Source organism: Glycine soja, chromosome 19 (genome assembly GCF_004193775.1).
Source record: "Glycine soja cultivar W05 chromosome 19, ASM419377v2, whole genome shotgun sequence".
Lineage (NCBI taxonomy): Eukaryota > Viridiplantae > Streptophyta > Magnoliopsida > Fabales > Fabaceae > Glycine > Glycine soja.
The window spans coordinates 19,216,408-19,237,086 of record NC_041020.1 but is presented as its reverse complement, the minus strand read 5'-3'; the positions used below and the strand labels follow the sequence as shown (position 1 = coordinate 19,237,086).

The window sequence follows — 20,679 nt, the reverse complement described above, 5'->3', positions numbered from 1 at the left end:
ATATTTTTTTTACTAGACATTTAAAACAGTCTAATTTAACCAAAAGAGTAAGGCGAGTTTTTTTTTTTTGCCTCCCTCCCTGCCTTCTTGAATTTTAGAAATCAAGTCACATAGCACTTTCTATATTTTCTTTTCATTAGCTTACCTATACAAGATCAACTAAATGGTAACTTGTTGCCAAAAACAATTTATCATAGTGCTGTCACTATCACATTGATATTTACTTATTGTAATTTCAATCCTCGACAGTTAACACCGAAGATATGTCTAAGGTTTAAAACCATGACGACAAAAGAAACATCATATAAAGATAAGGAATTGATCGAGTAAAATAAGATAGAATTTTGCATCTCGCACCGTTTAAGTTTTGTTCATTAAGTTTTTTTTTTCCTTAAATTAACATAAATGTAAATCTTTCCGAGTCCGGAAATTTCCCTTATCTTGAACTTGGACCAAGACACCATACCTTCCCCTTAAACTTTAGATTAAAAAAGATATCATATCTCATATTTGTTTTCCAATTCATTAATAGTTCTCCTAAGAGACGTTGAACCCAACGTTAAAACTAATCAATGGGCAATGAGAAACAATGACTCCAAGTGCGAGGTTTTCTTAAAAATTCGTTAAGGTGTCTTCAGCATGTCTTGCACTGAATGACTGGATTATTCTCAAATAGTGTTAGAGATTGCGAAAGGGTGGATATACATGCCACGAAGTTAAGGGCTTAAGGCTTGACATGCAACTTGGCATTCTTTGTCAGACCTTGCATGCTTTAACGGTTCAAATCAATGCTGAAAGAGAAAACTGGATTGGTGATATCCACCCAATTATGGTAATGATCTACCCAATTATGATAAGAATAAAATGTCAAACCAGAGAAATAAACTGTGCAAGACAATTACTCCAAATTTATAAATTTTATTAGACTCCCACTTTTTAATATATATATATACAAACTCTTTTTATTGATTGTTCAAAGTGTGTGGGCAGACAAGTTCCCACGGGTTTCAGATGCATGTCAAGGGTGCCAATTGCCAACCTTCATAAATTGAACACGACAAAGTGAGAGGGTGAGATGTGAAAAGAGAATAGACTCTAGTCTGAATCTCAATGAATAATAAAACCATGATATTGTATTATTTCAATTTTAATAGATGAAATACCAGCAAACTAAAGGCGAAAAAAATTGAAGAGTCACTCAAGCATGCTACGTAGAATACCCATATAAAACAAATCAGTTCCTATATGTATTGGCACATAACAATGCGGAGAATCTTGAGAATTATTGCTTTGCCTCTAACATAATACCTCATTTTTTTCAATAGAAAGAAGGACTAATACATTTGGTGAAACACTTATCACAATCCTAGCAGCTTAAAACCCTTCTCAACCTTACAATAAATTAAGTAAAAGCCTCACAAATGAACAGAACTCACAATTCAAAGCTTCCTAATCAGAGGGTATGGATAATCTATCCAAAACATCAAGCACATGCCTCATTATGGGTCTCTTTTCTGGGCTGCTATGGACACAAGCAATTGCAATCTTCAAAACTGCAATGATCTCCTCTTCCTTATCTGCATCTTCAGCTAAATAAAGATCTAATACATCTGAGAGTGGCTTCTTCTCATCAATGCAGCACTGAATCCATTGAACAAGGTCCATTTCTGAGTTACCAACTTGGACAATAGGCAATCTTCCTGTAATCAATTCTAGCAGGATCACCCCATATGAGTAAACATCCCACTTCTGTGATGGCTTCACCACTTTCAGTGTTTCTGGAGCTTGATAACCATTTCCCAAAATACTAGTTGTAACTTCTGTGGATAAACTCCTCTGTCTTTCTTGCGATTTCTCCGCAGCAACTCTGTTGGATTGCAAGGTTGGAGACCCTCCAGCAATGTTAGCAAGGCGTCCAAGACCGAAATCGGAAATGCAGGGCTCCTGGCTATGTCCTAACAGTATGTTACCAGGCTTCAGGTCTCCATGGACATATTTTTTTAGACTAAATTCATGCAGGTAGACCAATCCTTTTGCAACTCCCTTCATGATTTTCACTCTAACAGACCAAGATAGTGGTGTAAATGTGGCAAGTCCAGCTTTCCCTGAAGACATCAAATGGAACCAACAATCAATGGACAAAGTGACATAAGTCCTATTTGGTAAATTTCTTCATAAAAGCCTATAAGAGAAGAAAATAAAAAAAGTAAAATGAATTGAACTTCTCTCATAAGCTACTAAAATCAACTTATACAACTCAACTTTGTGAGAAGTTACATGAGAGAGCTTTTATAAAAGTTATGTACCGAAGTTGATTTTAGTTTATGAAAGAAGTTCAATTCATGTTACCTTATTTTCTATACCAATATGTGTTTGTGAAAAAATTATCCAAACAAGGTCATAGTACCAAAAGAAGAGATCATAAATTGTGATTAGAAAAAATATAGAATTGCCTTTGATGAAAGTTACCATGTATTGCTGTAGCAAGGCTTCCATTGGGAACATAATCATAGATGAGAAGCTTCTCATCAACAGACCAGTAATAGGCTCTCAGAGTAACAATATTCGGATGCCTTAACTTTCCTATTGCTTCAACTTCCGTTTGGAACTCTTTAAACCTTTGAGAACCTCCCTCCCCTAATCTTCTCACAGCCAAGTTGAGCCCTTCTTCAAGCACAACTTTGTAGACAATCCCTATTTCACTCTTTCCAAGAACAAAAGCTGAAGCCTTAAGAAGCTCATCCAAATCGAAGGCCACTTGAGCATCTAATGGGACAAGATCATATTGTTCATCATGATCGGATAGGGTCTCAGATTCATCCTTCCTGAAGCATAAGCACTCCTTCCTCAATCTCCTTCCCTTGTCAAAACCCTTTTCCTCCTGATCCTGAGTAAAACCCCAAACCCTTGAGTAGCAGTAAGAGAACAGCAAACCCAAAAGGCAAATTCCAACTATATCCCCCACAACAATCCCAACCACAGCACCCTTACTTAGCCTTTTACTTTTCCCACTTTTCACAAAACCATCATCACTATCCTGAGGTGGGTAATTATCAGGCAAAACTGGAAAAGAGGAAGGTGAACTGGCACCATGAGTATCTGGGGCACACAGATTCTTCAAAGGTGGGCCACAAAGACCAGAATTGCCAATAAAAGCAGTTGGTCCTCTATTCATCAAAGCACCAGTCTGAGGTATTGGACCACTTAAATTGTTGTAAGTGAGATCAATGTAAACCTTCTCAGGCAAATTACCAAGACTTGCTGGGATTGAACCACTGAAATGATTATGAGACAAATCAACAGTGCCTTGCAGGCTTGACAGCTTTCCCATGTCACTAGGAATTAAACCATTGAATTCATTGAAAGAAAGGTCAAGTTTTTCCAGAGAAGACAAGCCACCACCAAACCCATCTGGCAGAGGACCTGTGAAATTGTTATGACTAAGAACCAGTGTTCTGAGCCTCTTGCATTGGACTATTGCAGCAGGTAAAGACCCATTATAGAAATTCTGTGACAAATCTAGAGCTTGAAGGTACCTGAGCTTCCCAATCTCGTTTGGAACAGACCCAGATAAGGAATTTCCATAAAGCACCAAACTCTGAAGTCCTTGAGCTTCAAAGAGCCCAACAGGCAAGTCCCCAAAGAGGTTATTGTTCCTCAAATTCAGATGTCGGAGATGGGAAAGTGACCCTAGCTCTGAGGGAAGAACCCCATGAAGCTTCCTCTTTGGGATACTAATGGAGACAACACTTTGGTCCTTGCATGTGATCCCATTCCATGAACAAGGGGTGTCATCAGAAGAGTTCCAGTTACTCAGTGACCCTTCAGGGTCTGTGATGATGGACTTCTTCAGTGCCAAAAGCACAGAGCCTTCAACGGTCAAAGAGCTCACAGGTGCAACATGAAAATTGCACGCAAGAAAAAGCAACACAACCAAAGGGAACATCTCCAACTTATTAGAAACCGTTGGAGTAAAGAACAAGTATAAGGAAAATGAATTGAAGAGCACTGGCACTGAGGTTACCTTAGTTTCTTTGTTGGTATGACAGAGTGCACAGTGAAGGAAAAGCGAAGAGATGACTGACAGACAATGAGGTTATAGAAAGCTGAGATGAGAAGGAGAAGAAAGTGTTGAAGGATGGAAAAAGGTTGAGCTTGCAAAAGCAAGCTTTGGGAACATACAATATTGTTAGGTAAAAGGCAAAGAAGAAAAAGCAGTGATTAATAAAAGAGAAATTTTATATTTTACATCAATTTAAGTTTAATTTTTGTGTACTATTATATTATTAATTATTAATATAAAGTTTTTTATCTTATCATTCAAAATTCACTTTAAATATAACATTTTCAAGTAATAATGAAAATAAGAGCGTTAATAATAAGCTATTTAAGACATTTATTATTAGTTAAATTCATTAAAAATTAAAAATTATTAATTAAATTTATTATATGAAAAATAAAATTTAAAAAATTATTATTTGTAATAAATTTCAGTTTGGTTGTAAAAAGTGTTTTTAAAAGAATCTATTAAAAAATATATGATTGACATTTCTCGTATTAGAAATGTTAATAATTTTATTGTATATGATAATTTAAAACTATATAAAAGTATAAAAAATTACATTATTACTATATATATAATCTATAACAATATATATAGTCACAAACTATTTTGGTGTCTCTATTTTTTTTTCTAATTTTATACTTTTATCTCTGTTGTATGTAATTATACCCTATAGCTAATAATACCTTCCAATCTTCTATTTAAACTTCATTTGTGTTTTTGCATTTTATTAAAACTATTTTATTCACACTATTAGAAAAAAGATATTTAACAACAGCACTTTAATATCAATTTTTGATAAAATCGATATTAAATAAAAGACGGTGGCATAATTGTAAATAAAATGAATTCGTTAATATCGGTTTTTTTAAAAAAATCGATGTTAACAAGGTGTCATTAACATCGTTTTTAAAAAACTGATGTTAACGAGGCGATACTAACATCAGTTTAAGAAAAAACCGATATTAACGAAAGTCATGTTAACATCGGTTTTACCAAAATCGACGTTAATGTGGAGATTTTAACATCGATTTTTTTTAAAAAACAAAACCATGTTAACATTATATGTTAACGTCAATTTTTATGAAAAATCGACGTTGTTTTTGTTATATATAAATGCCATCCTCTCGCGCCCACTATCACTCCTACTCCTAGTTTAAACCTTTCCCTTCCGCAGCGCTGCAACTCCTTTGTCTTCCTGACCATAGTCTCACTTCCGCGATGCTGCAATCCTTTCTCGTCGTCAACTCACTGTCGATTGTCAACTCACACGCCATGAACTCCTCCCTCTTCTTCGAACTCAAGTTGTCTCGCTTCCAATTTCTTCTTCTTCTTCTTTGGGGGTTTCTCAAGGTAAGTCTTAAATCTAAACTCATCCTAGCTCATATAACTTTTTCTCTTTCAACTTTGTTTTGAATCAATTTGAGTTGTTTGTTGTGTGCTGCGTGATTGTTGTAACACCCTGAAATATTACTAATTATAATAAGGTGTTTTTACACTTCCTTTGAAAAACCCTTGAAAATGAGACATTGTAAAAGTTATCTTTTTATAACATTGATGTTATTTTCGTGACCTTCACTGAACCCTAGTCACATTGGCGTGATCGGAATTTTAAAATGATGTCTCCTTTTAGTAGAATCCGAATCACCCCTTAGCCCTTTATGTTTTGACAGGGTTATTTGACTCTGAATATGGTTATTAACCTTGTTTTTGAAATCTATACTAAATTTCCTTCAATTTGGTATATAGAACCTTGCGTTTGGATTGACAAACGTGAACGAGAGAGGTCTCTGGGCGATGCAAAGAGAAACTAACGTAGAGCTCACGATAGGTGAGGGGAGTTCATTATTGTTTACGGTTTTTAATACCATAGTTGGGGTCATGGAACCTAACTATGGGGAAGTATGTATGTCCCTGTTGCATGCTGGTTTTCAAGATAATACTTTTTTTGACTAATGGGATGCGATATATCTATTATTGATGAATAACATTATTGTTTCTATTAGGTTTGTGTTGTCTGAAGACCTGGAAGTGTGAATCTCAGGCATGAATTGTATACGTATATGCGGAGTGTGACTTACTGATGATATTTCTATTGATGACATTAATTGATATGAGGTGATGTTGATGTTTATGATGATATTGATATGAGATGATGTTGTTATTGATGATTATGTCAATATGAGTTGATGTTGTTATTGATGATTATGTTAATATGAGATGATGTTGTTGTTATTGATAATGTCATTGAGATGAGATGATGTTGATGTTGAAAGTGATATTGAGATGAAATGTTGATGATGTTGAAAATGTACTATGATGATGTTATGTTGTGTATGTACATGGGGGGTGCAGTGACCTTGTTGGATATCCCTGGTGGGGGAAATAGAGTGGTTAAAGAGTTTTAAACATCTTTGGAGGGGGATGGCTTAGAATTTTTAATTATCTACGGTTAGTGCATTGATGATGCCCATGTTTCATACATTGTGTTTTGTGTATGTTGTAACATCCTGGAAATTTCTACCCGGAATTTTCGAAAACAATGTATTTTGAATGATTATATATATATATATATATATATATATATATATATATATATATATATATATATATATATATATATATAAGTATTATTCAGTGTATATACATATATGTTCTTGATAAAAGTAAGAATAGTGGGGGCAAGATATGCGGGTTAGGCTAATTAAGGAAGAGAAATCCATAACTGGGAGGTTATGGGTTAATTCTTAATTAATTAGTCTAAAAATCATCGTTTTGCGTGCGACTTAAAATTTAACGAAACCAACCTCTGAACCACGCTCGGGGTTTTATTCTGAGTGTTTTGATATATATATTGCCTACTTTCGAAAACTGGCCCCGACGGACACAAAGAAACGCAAGGAACTGGAACCAGAGAAACGGCACGCAAACCGAGGCATGATTTTAGCGTTTCAAATGTCAGATTTTTCTCACTTTTTGTGGCTGAGTATGGGTCACAATCAAAAGAGAAAGTGGGCCCTTTTGCTCCACTCAAATGGAGACATGTGGCATAGCTTAAATAAAATAATAGGAAAAGAGAAAAACCCTTTTTAAAAAAAACCAAAAGTTGTTCTCTCTCCTCACTCAGCCAAAAGAAAATTCAGAAGCTCTCCCTCTCTCTCACGCAGTCGTCTTCTTCTTTTCTCTCATCCACCATTGTTGCCCAACAAAGCTTCAACCTTTAGTGCCCATTTCTGCTCCAAATCGCGAAAGGAGGGCATTTTCGGAGTCGTGAAGCGCATCTCTACGTGTGGGACTTCAAAATTTCAGGTTTGGGTGGACTTCTTTCCCTCTTGATTTTCGTGGGTGTGGGGTTTTGGGAAATATGTTGGGTAGTTTTGCTAAGTTTCTGCTTCATGATAGTTATTTGTGAAGGAATTTGTTGAAAGCATGTTGAACTTGCCATGTTTGGATGAGTTAAACATACCCATTCTGTTTTAGGGTTTTTATGATGATGCTTGTGATGTTTATGTGCTGAAATTGCTTATGGAAAACTGTTAGAGATGAAGGGTAGAATTAACCTAGGGTTAGAAAGTGAGAATGTGGTGTTATGAGTGGAAAAAAGAGTGAGGCTTTGAGAGTTGGAGGTTAAATATGGATTCTGTGGTAAATGGAGGTTAAAATGAGTTAATCCTAGCTTGAAATGCCATTTAGGACATGTGAGAAAGTTTGGGCTGTGCTAGAGAGAAAAACAAATGACCAAAGTGAACAAAGAGCCATTTCTAGGGTGAATTTGGGTGTTGAAGAGTCAAATTTTGATTCGGTGAAATTTTAGGCGTAAATCCAGTTTGAGCAAGTTTAAATTGATGTCATGGACTTGTGTGAGGTGAGAGTTTGCTTCAAATTTACCTCATTCTCAATTTCACTTCTCAAACCTAGAAAATCCATTAAATTGAGGGGTTTTGGACACCTAGATTTTGTGTTGCTGTGTTTTGAAGCTTGACTTTGGTTTAGACATGATTGATACATGATTTGGGACTTGTAGGATTTGATTTGGGCAAGATTGGATGAGGGGAAGTGTGGTTTTCGAAATCTGCACTTATGCAGAATTTTGCTGTCAAATAGGTACAGCAGAATTTTGGCTTTGTGCAGAAAAATGCTATGCATTTGCTGGTTGTGGAAAGAGTAGTTCAGAATGAGTTCTGGATGTTTGCTAGTAGATCCCAACGGTCAAAATGTAGGCTTATGTACTAGAGACTTCCAGTAAAATTTTCGAGTCGATCCAACGGTTAACAAACTGGAACGAAGGAATTGTTACTGGGGTCTTTAAGTGAGAAAAGCTGTGATTTTGGTTGGTGCTTTGGGCAGAGTTTTCTGCCTTTGCCCTGTTTTCTTGGCTGTGATAGTTTGTGCTGTTTGAATGTTGAATTACTTGGATGTTGGGGAAGCTTGGGAGGATTGATGGGGACCCGGTGTTGAGAGAAACGAGGATATGGGCTACGTGGGAGTACGTGAGCTCAGTTGGAGGTGGGCAACAGGGGATGGTGGGTTTATGCGCGATTTGTGGATGTGGAAAACTTTTTGTGCACCATCACCCGACCGCCACCTAGTACCACATGTGATGGGTACCCCATAATCCTACAAGCTTGAGATGAGGAAGTGTAGAAGGGTGAAACTTCCTGCTTTTATTCGTTGACCACCGAGTGGTACCTGGAGATATGTCACGGGGGTTAGGAGACCTTGGGGACGTCAGGTGGGGTGCTATTGCCCAAAACCAAGCTTGACCAATCCCGACCCAACCGGGCATAGTCAGTTAGTGAGAACCTGTGATGTACCTAAACAGGAGAGCTCCTAGCAGTCAATAGATAAGAGGAACAAAGACCACAAAGCAAGGAGGCTTGTGTGGTGGCTGGCCAGCTGTGAATCTTGTGTGATATATGGGTTGTGGCCTCTGGTAATCGATTACCAAGGGTGGGTAATCGATTACAAGGCTAAAAAATGAAGACAAGAGACTAAGATGGTCTCTGGTAATCGATTACCAAGGGGTGTAATCGATTACCAGGCTTGAAAACGAGGTCAGGAAGCTAGGAGAGCTTCTGGTAATCGATTACTAAGGGGTGTAATCGATTACCAGGCTTAAAAAGGGAACTGGAAGATTGTGGAGGCCTCTGGTAATCGATTACCAGTCAGTGTAATCGATTACACAGAGGAATGGGTCACTGGTAATCGATTACCAGGTATGTGTAATCGATTACACAGTGCCTTTTTCAGGTTTTCATGTCCTGAAGCTGTGTAATTTGAGTTTGGCCTCTGGTAATCGATTACCAAGGCTGTGTAATCGATTACCAGAGATGAAAAGCCTTAAGATACCCCTTTTACTTGCATGTAGTGGTTATGAGACGAATTGTGTGCGGCGTAGTTAGATTTTCGTGAAAGAGTCTACCCCTTTCTTTTCTTTCATGTAGATCGTGATGGCGGCGCAGCTAATCCATGACTGAGTGGAGATGGAGTGCCTAGAGGGAGCTTGGGAGACCCTCGAAGGCAACACGAGGTGCCGATTTCGGGGCACGATCCGATTCACGGCTACTTCATTGGTGCATCCAGATGAACCCGCGCGTATGCTTCTGCGCACTGTGGAGTGGATACTACCCACGCCTACACCATATCGTCTAGTGGAGTCAGACCAAGTGATCGAGGTAACGTCGTCCGAGGAAGACCCTGAGGAGGATCTTGAGGAGCTACCTCCTGAGCCTGCGGTGGATGCTCTTGACTTTCTAGAGGGTGATGAGGATCCCCTTCCTGAGGTGGATTCTCCCGAGGAAGTCATGTCGGCATCTGAGGCAGACTCTACAGAAGATAGTGGCCCGAGAGAGATGGCGACCAGTGGAGGCTCTTCATCATAGTGGACAGTTCCATGGACTAGTTTTATATACTTTTGAGGGTGGGTGTATCTAGGACTGACTGTTAGGTTTACTCTTTTGTTTTTGTATGGGTAGGCCTGTTGTATAGGAATTTGATGATTGTATGCATGTGGCTGAAGCCACCACTGTGGACACCTTTGCTCTAGATGACACTATGTATTTTGTAAAACTCCCATATTTTGGACAGCTTTAAATGATGAATGTATTTATGATCAATCTTGTTATTTGAGAAGAAAGCATTAGCAACTTTATTTGTAAAAGAGCTTATCGACCGTATTTTATTCTTTTATTTTCACGTGATGACCTAAAGTAATGGCTGGTACATTCTTCCTTTTGAAACAGCAAAATAGTTTAGAGATTATGAGCGGTAAGAAAGAAATGACTCCAAATAGAGTTGTGAACTGGCCATTCAGGACTCTATAGTGAGGATTTTCCTTCTAAACCTAGTTATGGTGAAAAGAGAAAGAAATGAAAAAGAAAAAGAAGAAAAAAAAGTTAACCATGGTTTTTGTTATTTAAATCATTACTATTAAACTAGTCATTATTTTGGGGACGCCACATATGTACATAGGGGGTGTAGTGACCTTGTTGGATATCCCTGGTGGGGGAAATAAAGTGGTTAAAGAGTTTTAAGCATCTCTGGAGGGGGATGGGAATCTTTAATTATCCATGGTCAGTGCATTGATGGTGCCTATGTTTCATACATTGTGTGTTGTGTATGTACATGAGGGGTGTAGTGACCTTGTTGGATATCCCTGGTGGGGGAAATAGAGTGGTAAAGAGTTTTAAGCATCTCTGGAGGGGGATGGCTTAAAATCTTTAATTATCCATGGTCAGTGCATTGATGGTACCCATGTTTCATACATTGTATGTTGTGTATGTACATGGGGTGTGCAATGACCTTGTTGGATATCCTTGGTGGGGGAAATAAAGTGGTTAAAGAGTTTTAGGCATCTCTGGAGGGGGATGGCTTAGAATCTTTAATTATCCACAGTCAGTGCATTGATGGTGCCCATGTTTCATACTTTATATGACATGGAAATAGTAAAAACTTTGTCAGTAAGTACTTGTAATTTCTCATGAGAAGGAATACTTGTACTTGGGGGCATGTCACTTGGTTTGGAACTCCCTTGAGACTCAGGCTGATAACTGGGGGGGAGGAGTTGCCTGTGCACGACAAGGTGACCTCGACACTTACTGATTAGTTTTCCTAAGTGAAAGTGTCATGTGGACACGCTTAAGCTATTTCCTTGGGGATGGTACCACATTGCATTTGAGAGTTGAGGTCAGGTGCATACTGAGCATGATTGATTGTTATTGTGGATGGATGATGACTATTTGTTGAGTGTGTGTTGGACTAATGAATACTGTGTAAGCTTGTGATATTTGTTAATGTTTTCTTACTAATTATGGTTATTTTATTTTTGTATTAATTTCTTTTATAATAAAGTCACCCCTCATAATTTTTGTACTGTGTGGTTGGTACATGTGATGATTGCGAACCTTTGTTCGTGGAAGCAGAATGATAGCAATAGAGTACGAGAAGAGAGATTCTTTTGTGGAGCCGCCGAGCCGATGTGATGACGCTGGGATTATTTTGGGAGAGAGTTGTGTTTTGTGAATCAACTCCTCCGTAGTTGGTTACATAATTCTTTTTGTTAAATTGAGGATGTAAATCACAAATTTAATTATATGTATGAACAAATTTATGTTCCATTATGTGAATGATGTGTATTGAGTTACTATAACTATAACTATAACTATATATATATATATATATAGATTCACTTAAGTAATGGTGCGTTATTTGGTGAATGTATATCGAGAAAAAAAATTAATTTCATTTTTCATAAGCAAATTAATGAAATTTTCATTTAAAAATTGAAATTCTCGCAGTTAGAGTGGTTATATTGTAGCGACGAGGCGGGTCGTTACATAAGTGGTATCAGAGCCGGTCAAACCTTTTCAGCCAGTGAGTTGTGAGTCTGCTATGTTTTTCTGTGTATTTTGTGGTTGCCTTGTTGAATGCTTGATGTTTGTTGTTTGCAATCGGAACTTACTCACTTTGTTGTGTTTCCATGAGTTATAGAGATTTGATTGTTGTAATTATAACATGTTTGTTCTCCTGATGTCTGCTATACCATGAGTTTCAATGTCGTGTCATGAGTTATCAGACTGGCCATCTGTATAATTTGTGAAGTGCAATGGGATGATATGTGATCGAGGTCGTACCCGAATCAAATAAACATGAAAATGCAGTAACTAGGAAGTGATCCTAGGTCGTTTCCCAACGAGCAGTGACAAACCAAATGTTCATAATATACTTGCAGTAACGGTAACGATTAGGGGGGGTTTGTTTGTTTTGTGATTAAAGAGCAGAACAAGTAAACTGGAATACGAAACTACTAATATTAAAAACGGGTTGTTTCCTCTGATTCAGAAGTCATTCTCTTATCCTGGGTTATGGAGAATTCGTCCCTAACAGTCAACCACTTAATCAAACCCTATCTCAATTTACTAAGTGAAAATCAACTTAGGGTTTTCAATACGTGATTAGGCACCACATACACTAGTTAGCCTTTCGTCCATTAAGCATGAACGCAAGTTAGGCTCAGAGGCAATTAATCGAACACGAAGCGTGCACTGATTAATATTCACGAATTTGGGATACTGATGAAGGGAGAACTGCCAGGAAACCACATTACAAGCGAAACCTCAAAGAGAGTTGGGCTTCGTCCTCAAAAGGAAACAACACCAGAAAATCTAGCCTTCCATGGATTCAAAAAGAAAACGCAAATGAAACATGAAGCAGAAACGTAAATGAACGGAAATGTAAATGGAACAGAAATGTAAATGAGAGTAGAAGAAGAAGCAAGAACGAAATTGTAATTAGAAGCAGAAAACATAAAATTGCATTACATGAACAGTAGCATCAAAGCAGAAAAACGAAAACCCTAAAACAAAAGCTCTGAATAATGAATAGCATAACAGAATGCCCCTGCACGAATCCCAAGGCTGCTATTTAAAAAGAGTCACTCAAAGTCACTGGGCCCTATTACAATACTCTGGCCCAAAACGAAATAAACACTGAACAACATAAAATAAAATTGCGAAATTTCCTAATTAACTAAGGTAAGCGCTGCTTAATTTGCCCTCTTCAAGTCCATAACCAAAATCCGGATTAAGCCCAATGTTTCATTAATTCCTGAAATTAGATTAAAAACATCAAATTAGCTAAATGAACCCAAATAATAAAACTGCCTGATTAATTGACAATTAAGACAATTCAGTAATTAAAATGGTGCAAAAAGGGTTTAGAAAATAGGAGAAAATGATGGCACATCAAACCCCCCCCCCCATACTTAGCCTTTTGCACTCCTGGGCAAAATGAAACAAAGAACAAAATCCATGGATATCAAAGGGAGACAAACAAAAACATTCACATATTTCTCAATGAACATGAAGGAATGGGTAACATCTAACATAAGGAGATCCAAAAAGTCAAGACATTCATGAAAATCATCCAAGCAACCCAATCATGGCAAAATAGTTAATCAACTCAAGAATGAAAAGTGATAAAGCCTCACAAGATATACACTCTATCTCTCAAGTGTCTAGGCTACTATTTACCCTCAAAGCACCCATGAAAGCAAACACCACATAAACTTGGCAAGATTCTAAAATTGACAATCAACCCATAAACACAAGCACATGAGGATCAAAAGGTCTTTTAAGGTTGTAATGGGGCCAAGGACAAGGTATGGAAAAATATGGAATAAGTGGTCAAATCCCAAAGGGATAGAGGAGCAATGGGGAATAAGTGCATATTAAGAAAAAAAATAAGAAAATAAAAAGAAGTAAAGATAAAATTTAAACATAAAGAGTAGAACCAAGAGTTTCATCATTCTTGTGCCATTTAAGATCTTATTCACTCAACTTTATTGCTTTTCTTTTTTTTTTTTTCCTTTTTTTTCGAATTTTTTTTTTTTTACTCTATAGCCTTTGAGAAACAACATTTCATTCAGCATGTCCAACATTTAACCAATATACAATGTTCATCAAGTATGGCCCAAAATACATCATAAAGCATAGCCAACAAAACAAGTTATCCAATGAAACAAAAACCCCCCACACTTATTCCCAAAACAATTCCAAAGCTCCAAAATTCCTTAAGGATATGGTGATATCATGGTTTTTCATTTAAGGCTTGTAGTGAGCTTCAAAACAAGGAAAGGGAAACAAGGCTCAAAAGGGCTATCAAAGGAATTAATTCAAGGTAAGTCCATTTGGCTAGAAGCTTATAAGAACAAAATTGCCTCAATCATTTCCAAATATGCATGTGAATTAGGAAGCATCAACAAGAATCAAGCCAAGGCTATTGTGCAAGCAATCAATGGGGCAAAACACACCAAACGATTATGATGATGGATGGCTCAAATTCTCACAAAGGTAAACTCATCACTTTCAAATTGAGCTTTCAAAACTATCATGACATGTAGAGGAGAATCAAGGATTTCAAGTCACAAAATGTCAAGAAATTTTATTTTCAAAACAATTACCCATTTCTTGAACATATCCTATAATTCAAAGAAAAACATGCAAAGTCGTACATGCACACAAAATTGACCCAAAATATTAAACTAAAAATCCGACGAAACTAACAACATTAACAAATTAACACAACTAACAAATTAACAAAACCAACAAAACTAGCAAAACCAAAGAACACTCCCCCCCCCCCCCCCCATACTTAAACAACACATTGTCCTCAATGTAGCACAATTAAAAGATTAAAAACAATTAAATCATCAAAGAGAATCGGACAAGTGTAATAAAAGCAAAGAAGGAGATAGTAAAAGAAAAACTCCCTAAGTCATGGTGGAGGAAGAGTAGGGTGGAGCAAGGAAGTCTTTTCCACCACTACGTCCACTAAAGAAGGGTTCGTGAGGAATGGCTTAAGTCGATGTCCGTTGACCTTGAAGCTCTTGTTTGTGGAGTCGCTTTTGATCTCAACTGTACCATAAGGAAAAACATTAGTAACAACAAAAGGACCAATCCACTTAGACCTCAACTTACCACTCATGAGTCCAAGCCTAGAATTATACAATAACACTTTTTGCCCAACCATGAAGTCCTTTTTAACTATCATGCTATCATGGAACTTCTTGGTCTTTTCTTTGTAGAACTTGGCATTCTCGTAGGCTTCTAGGCGGATTTCATCTAACTCACTCAGTTGCAACTTTCTTTCCTCACCAGCTTGATCCATAGAGAAGTTGCAAGTCTTCACTGCCCAGTAAGCTTTGTGCTCAATTTCCACTGGAAGATGACATGCCTTTCCAAAGACAACCCGATAAGGAGACATTCCTATGGGTGCTTTGTAGGCAGTCCGATGTGCCCAGAGAGCATCATCAAGCCTGGCACTCCAATCTTTCCTGCTTGGCTGCACAATCTTCTCTAAAATTCGCTTGATTTCCCGGTTAGAAATTTCTGCCTGTCCATTGGTCTGGGGGTGGTATGGTGTGGATACCCTGTGTACCACCCCGTACTTTGTAAGCAGGGCATGCATTGTCCTGTTGCAAAAATGGGTTCCTTGATCACTAACAATTGCTTTAGGTACTCCAAACCTGCAAAACAGATTAGACCTGACAAAGTCTGCAACAACTTTAGCATCATTAGTTCTAGTTGGCTTGGCTTCCACCCATTTTGAAACATAGTCAACTGCAAGGAGAATGTAAACATAACCAAAAGAGACAGGAAAAGGACCCATGAAGTCTATACCCCAGACATCAAATACCTCACAGAATAGCATAGGTTGCTGAGGCATTTGTTGTCGCCATGTAAGTGTATTTCCTGCTCTCTGACACTGCTCACAAGTGCTGCAGATCTTCCACGCATCTTTAAAGATGGTGGGCCAATAAAAACCACAATCAAGCACTTTGCGAGCTGTCCTTTGAACACCCAGATGACCTCCCGGTGCGGAAGAATGACAGAACTGCAGGACTGAGTCAGTCTCATGATCTGGAATGCACCGTCTAATGACCTGATCACTGCACAATTTCCACAAGTAGGGGTCATCCCAAATAAAATGCTTAGCATCACTTTTAATTTTATCTTTTTGGGCCTTAGATGCTAAGGGAGGAAAAATAGAAGCAACTAAATAATTGACAATATTAGCAAACCAGGGAGTAGAAAGAGAGTCAGAAATACTATACAGTATATACAAATGATCATTCGGGAAATCATCCCGAATAGGTGAATCTGCATCATATACACGTTCGATCCGACTCAAATGATCAGCAACTAGATTTTGTGCTCCGCTTCTATCACGGATCTCCAAGTCAAACTCTTGGAGCCAGAGCATCCATCGGATCAACCTAGGCTTAGAATCAGCCTTCTTCAACAAGTACTTTAGAGCTGCATGGTCAGTATAAACAATAATGCGGGTACCAAGCAAATAAGATCGAAATTTTTCAAGAGCAAAAACTATGGCTAGAAGCTCTTTCTCAATAGTAGTATAATTCGCTTGGGCAGCATCTAAAGTCCTAGAAGCATAATATATCACCTTGGGCAATTTATCAATTTTCTGAGCAAGGACAACGCCCAATGCATAATTTGATGCATCACACATAAGCTCAAAAGGGGCTGTCCAATCGGGTGCCTGGATGATGGGTGTGGTAGTCAGCGCTCTTTTGAGGCAATCAAAAGCCTCTTTGCATCTGTCATTAAAGTCAAACTCCACCTCCTTTTGCAACAAGTTGGACAGTGGAAGGGCCAATTTGCTAAAATCCCTTATAAAGCGCCTGTAGAATCCTGCATGACCAAGAAAAGATCGCACCTCTCGCACACAAGAGGGGTAAGGCAATTGTGAAATAACATAAATTTTTGCAGGATCTACTTCAATACCCTTATTGGAAATAATGTGGCCTAAAACTATACCTTGCTCAACCATAAAATGAAATTTTGAAAATTTAGAACAAGGTTAGTTTCAATGCATCTATTCAAAACTTTTTCCAAACTATTCAAACAACCATCAAAAGAGGATCCATATACAGTGAAATCATCCATAAACACCTCTATGCAATTTTCTAAAAAATCACTGAAAATACTAATCATGCACCGCTGGAAGGTACCAGGGGCATTGCACAGGCCGAAAGGCATCCTCCTATAAGCAAAAGTGCCGAAGGGGCAGGTGAATGTGGTCTTTACCTGATCCTCAGGAGCAATAGTAATTTGCATATAACCAGAAAAACCATCAAGGAAACAGTAGTGGGATTTACCTGTCAGGCGTTCAAGCATCTGGTCAATGAATGGCAGGGGAAAATGGTCCTTTTTGGTAACCTGGTTCAGCCTCCTATAGTCAATGCAGACTCTCCAACTGTTCTGCACCCGAGTAGGAATTAGCTCCTCCTTCTCATTTTTGATCACTGTGAGGCCGGTCTTCTTCGGGACTACCTGGACGGGACTCACCCATTGGCTGTCGGAGATAGGATAAATGATTCCAGCTTGCAAAAGCTTGGTTATCTCCTTCTTCACTACGTCAAGAATCACCGGGTTGAGTCTTCTCTGTGGCTGTCTTGCTGGTTTAGCTCCATCCTCTAAATTTATTCGATGCATACATGTGGATGGGCTAATACCAGGAATGTCCGCCAAAGTCCAGCCTATAGCCTTTTTATGCTTCTTGAGAACTGACAACAACTTCTCCTCTTGCTCATCAGCAAGGGAGGCAGATATAATCACTGGAAAACTCTTGCTATCATCCAAGTAAGCGTATTTTAAATTTGATGGCAGAGGCTTCAATTCTGGTGTGGTCGGCTGGAGAGTGGTAGAAGGAGATGGTTTCTCAGCCTTTACCTCATAAAGAAAGTCAGAGGTATGTGTACTTCCTGAAACATGGTTAGTCCTATCTGTCTCTATAAAATCAATCTCAAGAGGTAAAACACCACCACCAGGCATGCAATCAATATCAATCTCATATTCACTCTCAGCATCAAATTCAGACATATGATCAAGTACAATTTCAGACTCAATGCATGAAGAGTGAGAGGCATGCAGATTAGAATAAAGATCAGTCATGTATTCATCAACAACATGGTCAATTATTTCAGCACGAAATACAGAAAGATCTTTAGATGGGTATTTCATAGCATCCAGAATATTAAAATGAACAGTTATATCACCAAACTCCATGGACAGTGTGCCTGCATAAACATCTATCTTAGTTCTAGCAGTTTTCATAAAGGGTCTGCCTAGAATGATGGGAACTGATCCTTGAGAAAATCCATCTTCCATATTCAAAATATAAAAATCAACAGGGAAAATCAGTTCACCAACTCTAACTAAGACATCTTCTATGAAACCAACAAGATAGGCAACACTTCTATTAGCTAAATGAATTACCACATCAGTTGACTGCAAGGGGCCTAGAGATAGAGAATTAAAAATAGACAGAGGCATAACACTAACAGAAGCTCCTAAATCTAGCATGGCATTGTCAAACTTACTATTCCCTATAATACAAGGCATGCTGAATGTACCTGGACCTTTGCATTTTTCAGGAATTTGAGGAACAGATTTACCAATCAATGCGGAGACATTTCTGCCCATGCTAATCCGTTCAATTCCTTTAAGCTTCCGCTTATAGGAATAAAGCTCCTTCAAGAATTTGGCATATCTTGGAATTTGCTTTATTGCATCCAACAGAGGTATGTTTACCTCTACTTTTCTAAACGTTTCCAAGATCTCTTTCTCTGCCTTTTCCATTTTTTTGTTGGAAACTGCTCTTGGAGGGAATGGAAGAGGGGGAATGTGCTGCTTCTGCAAATCAGAATTACCTGTGGAAGAAGATTCACCTGCACAGAAATTGTTAGGTAAATTTTTGTCATCACCTTTTTCTGGAGTAGAGTGAAGTTTGGCAGGTTCATTTGCAGATGAGGAAGGTGCTACGGGTTGAGGTCCTTGACACTGCTTTCCCGACCTCAATGAAATGGCACTGACATTTTTGGGATTTTGGACAGCTTGAGAAGGTAGCTTGTCAGAATTCTGGGATTGTTGTTGATTCAATTGTGTAGCTAATTGTCCCATCTGATTAGTCAAGCTCTGAATGGAAGCTCTGGTCTCTTGCTGAAACTGCATGTTTTGCATAGTCATTTGCCTCACAAGTTCTTCGAGGGAAGGTTGTGGAGGGGCCTCAACTATTAGCTGTTTCTGGGGTTGTTGTTGTTGTAGGATTGGTGGAGGAATGTATGGTCTGCTTGGGCCAGCATCATTTTGGAAGGAAGGAGCAGGCTGCTGTTGATGTTGCTGAGGGCTGGACCATCTGAGGTTAGGGTGATTCCTCCATCCAGGGTTGTATCTGTTGCTGGAGAGGTCATAATTGTTCTGTTGTGGTTGATTTTGCTGCTGAGGTTGAGGAGGTCTATTGTAAATGTTTGTAGCATAAGCTTCAGGCTGCTCAATTGCTCCAGGTTGCTGCATGGAAGGGCAAAGGTCTGTATGGTGGTCAGCAGAGGAGCACAAACCATAAACCCTTGCGATAGGAACAAATTTCTGATTCAAGGCCAGCTGGGTTACCAAGTTAACCAATGCATCCAGTTTGCCTTCAAGCTTCTTAGTTTCAGATGATGCAGATGGGTTTGTAGCTACCTCATGCACTCCTCTAATGACTATGGCATCATTTCTGGCGCTAAACTGCTGGGAGTTGGAAGCCATCTTCTCAATTAAATTTCTGGCTTCAGCAGGAGTCATGTCTCCAAGGGCTCCACCACTGGCAGCATCTATCATACTTCTCTCCATATTACTGAGTCCTTCATAAAAATATTGAAGAAGAAGCTGCTCTGATATCTGATGGTGGGGACAATTGGCACATAGTTTCTTAAATCTCTCCCAGTACTCATACAGGCTCTCTCCACTGAGTTGTCTAATACCTGAGATATCCTTCCTGATGGTTGTGGTCCTGGAAGCAGGGAAATTTTTTTCTAAGAATACTCTCTTAAGGTCATCCCAGCTCGTGATGGACCTTGGAGCAAGGTAATACAGCCAGTCCTTTGCCACTCCCTCTAATGAATGATGAAAATCCTTCAGAAATTTGTGATCCTCTTGGACATCTGGGGGTTTCATGGTGGAGCAGACAATATGAAATTCCTTCAAATGTTTGTGCGGGTCTTCACCTGCAAGGCCATGAAACTTTGGAAGCAAATGAATCAGTCCAGTTTTAAGAACATATGGGACATCCTCGTCAGGGTATTGGATGCACAAGCTTTCGTAGGTGAAATCAGGTGCAGCCATTTCCCTTAGAGTCCTCTCACGGGGTGGAGGTTTTGCCATGTTCTCAGAATGTGCAAAATTAGAATGCTCAGAATTAGAATGCTCAAAATTATAATGCTCTAAATCAGGATGTTCAAAATCACCAATAACAGAATGCACAGATTCACCAGTAATGGAATGCTCAGGATGATCAAAAGGTATAAAATGATGCCTAACTAATCTATGAAATGTCCTATCTATCTCAGGGTCAAAGGGTTGTAAGTCAGATGAATTGCCTCTAGTCATACACTACATTCAGCATGCACAACTAGTTGCCTTGTCATGTAAATAAAGGTGTAGGTTTGAACTACAGCTACCCTCAAATGATATCCAAACGACTTGAAATTTTGTGAGCAACCTTATAAAATGATGAGAAGATAGCACAAAAAATTTCAGACAAAAATTCAAAGTCTA

General features: G+C 38.5%; 1 protein-coding gene and 1 non-coding gene across 2 annotated transcripts; one reads left to right on the top strand and one right to left on the bottom strand.

Moving 5' to 3' along the window:
* Positions 1–1,217: 1,217 nt before the first annotated feature.
* Positions 1,218–4,189, bottom strand: LOC114398148 (receptor protein kinase-like protein ZAR1). Its single transcript, XM_028360306.1, has 2 exons — positions 2,470–4,189; positions 1,218–2,105 (listed from the first exon to the last, which is right to left on the bottom strand). Exons 1-2 carry the CDS (start codon positions 3,944–3,946, stop codon positions 1,450–1,452), a joined length of 2,133 nt encoding a protein of 710 aa, XP_028216107.1. The 5' UTR covers positions 3,947–4,189; the 3' UTR covers positions 1,218–1,449.
* Positions 4,190–19,801: 15,612 nt separating this feature from the next.
* LOC114400994 lies at positions 19,802–19,908 on the top strand. The gene has a single exon (XR_003664111.1). It is a non-coding gene; the product is annotated as a small nucleolar RNA R71 (small nucleolar RNA).
* The last annotated feature ends 771 nt before the right edge of the window (positions 19,909–20,679 follow it).